Source organism: Emiliania huxleyi (genome assembly GCF_000372725.1).
Source record: "Emiliania huxleyi CCMP1516 unplaced genomic scaffold EMIHUscaffold_597, whole genome shotgun sequence".
Lineage (NCBI taxonomy): Eukaryota > Haptophyta > Isochrysidales > Noelaerhabdaceae > Emiliania > Emiliania huxleyi.
The window spans coordinates 1-7,277 of NW_005197525.1; the positions used below are offsets into that span (position 1 = coordinate 1).

Below are 7,277 nucleotides of genomic sequence, written 5' to 3' on the forward strand. Positions count from 1 at the left end.
CGAGGGCGCACAGCGGCACGCTGTCCGGATCCATGTAGTAGACGGTCGTCCCTGGGCGAGCGGAGTAGTACGCAAGCATGCGGTAGAACTGCACGCTCGGCCCCGAGCTCCAGGCGACCTCAGAGCCCGCCGTGTCGCGCGTGTAGCGGTCCTGCGCCTCGGTCAGGTTTCCGCCGAGCAGAGACACGGAGCCGAAGCAGCGCCTCCACGGCTTGGACGAGGCGCCCTGGAGGAACGCCTCGAGGGACGGCCAGGCCGGCGTGCCTCGGAGCTCGCGGATGCTCTTCGAGTAGTAGAGCACCAGCGGCGGGGCGGGCGCAAACCCAGCGCCGACCGCAGCGCACGGAGCCACCACCTCCCATCGAGCGAACGAGCCGATCAGCTTTGACGCGTCGTGCGTGGCGAAGGGGCGGACGATGGCGAGTGCAGCTGGCGGTGAAAATGGCGGCGGTGCTGGCAGCGGCGGTGGTGGCGACGTTGGCGAGGGTGGTCCCCACTCGTCGTCCTCCTTGTCGTCCTCCTCCTCCCCGTCTGGCGGTGGGGCCGGTGGCGGTCAGGTGTGTCATGCGAGAGCGAAGGGAAGTCGGGGGCATGGCGGCGGAAGCGAGGGTGGGCAGTGTGAGGGGCGTGGAGGGTGGGAATACCGTCGCCCGGCGAGGTCGCCAGCGGCACAGCCTGCCCGGCTGGGATGGCCGACGGGGCGTGCGGAACCAGAAGGGGATTGCCCGACATTGGCGGTAGTGACGGCCACTCTTGTGGCTGTTGCTGAGCTGGAATCGAAGCGAGCGCGGGAAGTAGTACCAGCAGTCCTGCACGCCACAGGAGTCCAAAAGAAGCGGGCGCTCGACGAAAGGCGAATGGCGTGACCGCCACGGCGCAGAGCCTGACCAGAGCACCAACTGCGAGCCCGGTGGCCGCCGTCGTCGGCATGTGCATGGGAGAACGCCGGTTTTCGAACGGCGGTTTCCTTGCAGAAAGAATTCTTCAAAAAAAACATAAGGCGCCGGGAGGAGTTGTGCCCTTGTTTGTGCCCTTGGCACCGTGGAGTGCTGGGGGGGGCGACAGGGAGGATGTGGCCCTGAGTTATGTGTACGCCGACTCAGGGTGTGTGGCAGCCAGCTGGCTGTGTGTCTTGTGAGCTTGTTTGTGTCTGTGTGTCGCTCGTGCGTGTCGTCATCATCTGTCTAGCGTCCACCCATACCGCGTTGGTGTCCAGTCCGAGCCTGGCTGTTCTTCACCTTACTACCTACCTACCTACCTAGGACAGCACGCCGGTTTTTCAGCGCTGATGGTTTTATTTTGTCTGCGAACTCCTCCATCGCCCGTATCATCTACAGGTATCTGCGGCGATAACACGTTACTTTATAGTGCGCCACAAGCACGCCGTTGCGCCTTTTCTTTCATCCCCTGCCTAGACGAGTACAGCTAAAGAGTACCCGGGGCTCCCCATGCGGGAGACCTCCCTGTGGGGGCCCGTGAACATCTTTAGCTTGTGAGCCAGGAAAAGGGTTGCTTTTCTTTATCGACGCCGACTTTTTCGGTTTTCGTTTAGAGGCACCGCCTCCGTAAAAAAAGACAGACCCTCGCCTGAATAAGACACACCGACTTTGACCGTGTGCCATTTCCGAACGGCTTCGAGTTGCGCCCCTTCCGGCTTGATGCCTAACAGAGCTCAGTCAGGTCTCTCACTCATCCAAGGCGGAAGCCGCAACTCGTAGCCGTTCGGGAGTGGCACGTTGTCAAAGTCAGTTGTCTTAGGTTAGAGGTTAGGTAGGAAGGTGAAGAACACGCCAGGCTCGGACTGGACACCAACGCGGTATGGGTGGACGCGAGACAGATGATGACGACACGCACGAGCGACACACAGACACAAACAGGCTCACAAGACACACAGCCAGTTGGCTGCCACACACCCTGAGTTGGCGTACACATAACTCAGGGCCACCGTCCTCCCTGTCCGCTGTCGCCCCCCCCCCCCCAGCCAGCACACACGGTGCCACAAGGGCACAAACAAGGGCACAACAGGCGACAGGGAGTAACGTGCGAGGCTAGAGCAGACCGCTCCACCTCCGCCGACCGCAAACGGCAAGGCACGGACAAGACCGTGTGTGGGGTCTTGTGAGTGAGGCGTCTATGGCGACTATGGACCCTCCCTCACCAGGCTAGCGGCCTACTGCTAGCCCTAACTCGCACTCATGGGTGGTGTCCGTTCATTGTATGAGTGTATGCGAGCAGAAGCGCGTTGTCTTCTGGGTGGAAGCTTATTCAAAGAGGCGGTGCCTCACCTCGCGAGCGGGACTCGAACACTCGATCTCCCCTCTGGGGTGGTCCCTCACTCAGCAGCGTGTACCTCGATCCTGTACCGTGTTTGTTATGACCCCCCCCAATGAGCACACCAGCAAGGGAGGGCGAGACGATCGAGGGGTCCCGTACCATGCGGAATCGACCCTATCCAGTGCTCAAGTGCTCACGCACGGAGGAAGTTTCCGCGCAAGAGCGCCAAGCTTTCGCGCCGACCGAGTAGGAGTAGGCACGACTTCCTGGTTGCTGTGGCATGGCCGCTTGGTCCCTGTCCTCCATCGCCGCTCTGCTACTTCTCGCGGCGGCATCGGCCTTCCGCGTTCCCTCACCAAGCGCGCCAGGCCGCCCGGCCGTGCGGGCGCACGCGCCCCGCCTCGTCGCCAGCACGCCGCTGCGCGACGATGACATCATAAACGCGTTGGCGGACGAAAAGTATGCGATGGACATCTCTTCGATCACAACTGGCAGCGAGCTGGAGACGTACATCGGCCAGGGCTCTGGCGTCAACGAGGGCGCCGGCATCGGCAAGCTCGCCGGCTGGGTGAAGAGCGCAGTCGGCCGCTACCTCGCGTGGAAGAACCGGCCCGTGTACGAGGAGCTGTGGAGGATCATCGAGGACGATCTGCTGGGGATGGTGCAGGCGCACGAGCCCAAGCTCGAGCAGCGGCGCACCTGGTTCTCCGAGCCTGGCGCTTCGCCCAGCGCGCACACGTTTGCGACGGCCGATGGCAAGTGCGAAGGCACAGTCGCGGGGTACAAGGGGGGCAAGATCGACTGGATCACGACGTGCAAGTTCTTCTCGAAGGAGCTGGGCTTCGGGAACCTGCGCATCGACGGCTGGGCCAACCGCGAGACCCGCGCGCCGCACGTGGCGGTCCACCTCTGCATCGTCTTCAATGTGCGCCGGCAGAGGGAGGGAGCGAGGAGGCGGGCAGGGAGAGGAGGAGGCACCTCTGCGGCGTCTTCCATCGTGCAGCCTGCAGAGAGACGGAATGCCCTCTGAATCCCCGCCGTCCGGTCGCGGGCCCTTGCTCCGCCTTGGCCCTCGCGCCCTCTCCTCGCCACACCCCCTCCCCACCCCCTCGGCGCGGCGGCAGGTCCTCTTCATCTACATCGGCTGCCCGCCGCGCACCAACCTCGTCCTCGACGACGCGTACAACGACCACGTCTACGGCACGGCGCGCAAGTCGACCGGCCGCTCGCTCAACGACGTCCACGTCGACTGCGTCGAGGACAAGCGCTTCAAGCAGTACGTCTCCAAGTCGCACGTCGTCAACGCCTTCATGGTGACGCCAACCAGCACTTGCCCCCGCACCCGTTCTCGCTGCTGTGAGACGGCGGCACGGCGGCTGTAGGTCGCGCCGACGACGCTGCTCTACACGATCCCCTTCACCAAGAAGACCTTCGCAAAGGTTCGCTCGCTCGCGATGGAGTACATGACCGCCTGGCTCGAGCTGCTCGACGAGACGGAGGGCGTCCTCGTCGACGGCATCGACACGCGCGAGACGCAGACCGAGCTGCTGCAGCTCGACGTGCGGACGCGCCAGTTCTGCGGCCGCGACCCAGACACGAAGAACGTCGCCAACATCTTTGGCCTCGAGAAGACGGACAAGCTCGTGCGCACGCTCTGGGGCGACCCCGACGACCCGATCTGGCAGTCGCGCTGACGCGGCCGCCGGCGACGGGCGCGCGCGCCGTGCTGCGTGTGGGGAAGTGGACGAGCTGCGACTCGAAGCCGCGACGGGGAGCGGCGAGCGGGCTGGTCGTATGTTGGGTCGTTTGTATATATTTTGGTTTGCGCTTCCCACCCCGATCCCCGTCGTGTGCTCAAGTGAACTGGTGCCGCGAGCACAAGAGCTTACAGGGAGGTAGGTAGGTAGGGAACACACCTCCAAACAGAAAAAGAAGTCACGCGACGAATGTGTTGCCAGGGTGGCCCCCTGTCTGGCTCCCTGCTCACGTCGTGATCGGTGTGCGTGCTACTGAATTCGCTACTTTCATACGCCTCGCATGCCGACTGTCTGCACGCGCCGCTCTTGGAGGCGCTCCCACTGGCGCGTGCGGCCGCGCTCAAGCCACCATGGCTTCGCCGAGGCACCAGGGCCGACCGGAAAAGCAACCCACAACGGCACAGCAAGCCGAGCCGTGCCAGCTAGAAAAGGCCCAGAGGCAGCGAGCGTGCCCAGGATGCTCCAGTTTCAGCGCGACCGGGACGCGGCGGGCGGCGGCGTTGTGCTGCGCAGCGTTGCCGACGCCGCGCTGAACGATGCGGCGGCGACGCCCGGCCTGCGGCGAGCAGACGCAAAGGCACATGTCCTGCGTTCCATCGACCGGCTGCTTTCGGACGAGGCGCGGACTGCGGCCCTCGAGTCGGCGGCCGATGCTGCCACCGCGGGTGGGCGCTGCAGCGCTCTCGTGCTCGGCGCCGGCTCGCTCCTGCCGGCGCTGCTGCTCGCTCGGCGCGGCGCGGCCGTCTGCGTCGTCGAGGCGAGCCCTCTCCTCGCCGACGTCGTGCGCGCGGCGGCAGTGGAGAACGGCGTCCGCCTCGCCGTCCTCTCCTCCCTCGCCTCGGCCTCCGCCGCCTACCGCCAGCCCGGCGTCTCGCCGCCAACTCTGCTCGTGTCGGAGGCGGTGGACGACGGCCTTCTCGCCGACGGAGTGCTGCCGTCGCTGAGGGCCGCTCGCGCCCTCCTCGCCAGCAGTCGCGGCGGCGGCGGCGACGCAGTGGCGGTGCTGCCTCGCGCCGCGAGCGTCGAGGCGTCGCTGCTGCAGCTCGGCTTCAGCGGCGTGCCTGGCTTCGGGCTCGACGGCGTCGACATAGACCTGCGCCACTTCGACGCGTTGCGGCCGCGGGGAGTACGGGCGCGGCTGCCGCCCGGCTACTGGCCCGTGAGGCTCAGCGAGTGGAAGCAGCCGCACCGTCGGCTGAGCGACTCTCTCCCTGTCTGCCGGGTCGACTTTGAGCAGGCGACCGCGCCGGGCACGCCGCCCGGCGCGGGCGGCGCGGGCGGTGTCGGAGGGCCCGAGTCCACTGTCCGTGTCGAGGTGGTCGAGGACGGGCTCCTCAACGCCGTCTGCTACTGGTTCACTCTGGACCTCGGCGGCGGCGGCCAAGTCTCGTCTGCGCCGCCGAAGAGGCGAGACCGGCCGGGCTCGTGGCGTGCCGGCTGGAGGCAGGCGGCGGTCTACCTCGAGGAGCCGCTGCACGTGGTGCGGGGCGAGAGCGTGCGGCTTGCTTGGCGCGTGAGCGACGAGGGCATCCGCTTCTCGGCTGCGGGCGTGCGCTCGCAGTTTTATCACGTGCGAATAAAAAACGCCACACGATTTTCACTGTCCGGGGGTATGCTCGGCGAGACGGCCTCCCCCCCTCGTCATTCATTGGACCTTCTATAGGACCCCTTGCAAAAAAAGGCAAGAGGCCAACGAGTTTCAGGAGTTCTCCTTCTTCACCCCGGACGTCGGCTCGGACGCGTACGCCAACTTTGGCGACACCAAGATGAGCATCACCGTCGGGTCGAGCGGCGTCGACTACTCGGACCCGACGAAGCCGGTCTTCAAGGGCGCGGTTGGCTTCGGCGGCCGCGGCCTCTCCATCTGGAAAGCGTCCGACGTGTCGGCGTGGGGCAAGCACGGCGTGCTCTTTTTTCGAGCGGTAGAGGCGTCTTCGCGTGTGGTCGTTCAGCCGCTGCCGAAATCCCCTTTTCCCCTCCCCCTGCCCCCTCGCGACTCGGACGCCTCTCTCTCTCAAGGCGCCCAGCGGCACTGCGCTCGGTCCCGAGTGCTGCCAAACAGGGCGGCACGCCCGCGTGTGTGTCCTCATGGCGGCATCCCTCAGAGAGCCGCCATGACCGTCGCGCTCTGTCTGGTGTGCCCGGGCGACTCAGTCGACGACGATCGGGAAGTGGGCATGGAGGCCCACCTTGGGCTTCTTCTGGCAGGGGCCGGCGACAAAGTCGTCGTCGTCGTCGTCGTCGTTGCGCCACGATGGCCCCATGTTGCGGCACGTGTCCTCCTCCTCCCCGTCCTCCTCCTCCCCCTCCTCCTCCTCCCCCTCCTCGTTCTCGACGATCTCGTCCGCGTGGACGCGGCGCCCGCCCGGGGGCTGCAGTCAAGGGCGGGACAACGGGCGGTGCGTCACAGAACACCGAGAAGAGGGCTGGGGACACGAGGGGAGCAGGTCCGCACCGTGTAACGCGCCGTGGTGATGCAGTCCCAGCACTTCCGCGCCGAGGCCGACTTCTTGTTCCACTGGCCGTCGCTGAAGGCCGTCTTGAGCAGCTTGCGGCCGCAGGCCCCGTTGCACCGGTGAGGCACTAGGGCCCACTTCTTCGCCGTCGCCTCACCTAGGTAAGAGCAATACGCAGCCAATGGTGAGCGCAGAGAGGGAAACGCGGGGCGGGGCGGGGTTGCGGGAGGTTGAGGGGGCGGGCGGGGGCGGGGCTGCGAGCGGTGGAGACGGGGTTTGAGGCGGAGGAGCTGGATGTGGTGCAGAGGTACCTCCATGGCCTGAGGCTCCGCCGCGGCCCTTGCCCTCCTTCGACTTCTCGATCTCCTCCTTGGACACGCCGCGCGCGCGGCGGGCGGCGTCCGACGAGGCGGTTCCTGAGAGGAGGGCCCCACGCAGGCGGTGGGGAGGTGGGGGTTGTGGGGGGGGGGGAGGGCAGGCGATCGAACCGCGGTCGGCCATCGACATCGACATGGTCCCATCCGGCCTCCGGTGCACGCCGCTGGCTTCCGCCCCAGCAGCAGTCACTGCCCGGCCAATCTCCACCGCCGCAATCACGCGTCCAACGAGGCCACCTGCGTCACACGCAGACGGCCTTCCGTCAAGCGCGTGCTCGGGGAGGCTCGTGGCGAGCTCATGCGAGGCGAGCGCCGACGAGGCGGCCGCGTCGGGCTCAGGCTCAGCCAGCGGCGCCGCCGCCGCGGCGCCGACCCAGGAGGTGCGTGGCGCGCCGCCAGCACGCAGGCCCGTC

At 66.5% G+C, this 7,277-nt stretch overlaps 2 protein-coding genes across 2 annotated transcripts; both read left to right on the plus strand.

Moving 5' to 3' along the window:
• Window positions 1-2,932: 2,932 nt before the first annotated feature.
• Window positions 2,933-3,968, plus strand: EMIHUDRAFT_76763 (hypothetical protein; the record flags this gene model as incomplete). The annotated part of the gene is made up of 3 exons (XM_005764337.1): window positions 2,933-3,199; window positions 3,399-3,587; window positions 3,657-3,968. 3 exons carry the CDS (start codon window positions 2,933-2,935, stop codon window positions 3,966-3,968), a joined length of 768 nt encoding a protein of 255 aa, XP_005764394.1.
• A 343-nt stretch (window positions 3,969-4,311) lies between these two features.
• EMIHUDRAFT_247673 (hypothetical protein) lies at window positions 4,312-6,149 on the plus strand (the record flags this gene model as incomplete). Its single annotated transcript, XM_005764338.1, has 4 exons — window positions 4,312-5,253; window positions 5,347-5,633; window positions 5,713-5,953; window positions 6,051-6,149. 4 exons carry the CDS (start codon window positions 4,312-4,314, stop codon window positions 6,147-6,149), a joined length of 1,569 nt encoding a protein of 522 aa, XP_005764395.1.
• Window positions 6,150-7,277: the final 1,128 nt, after the last annotated feature.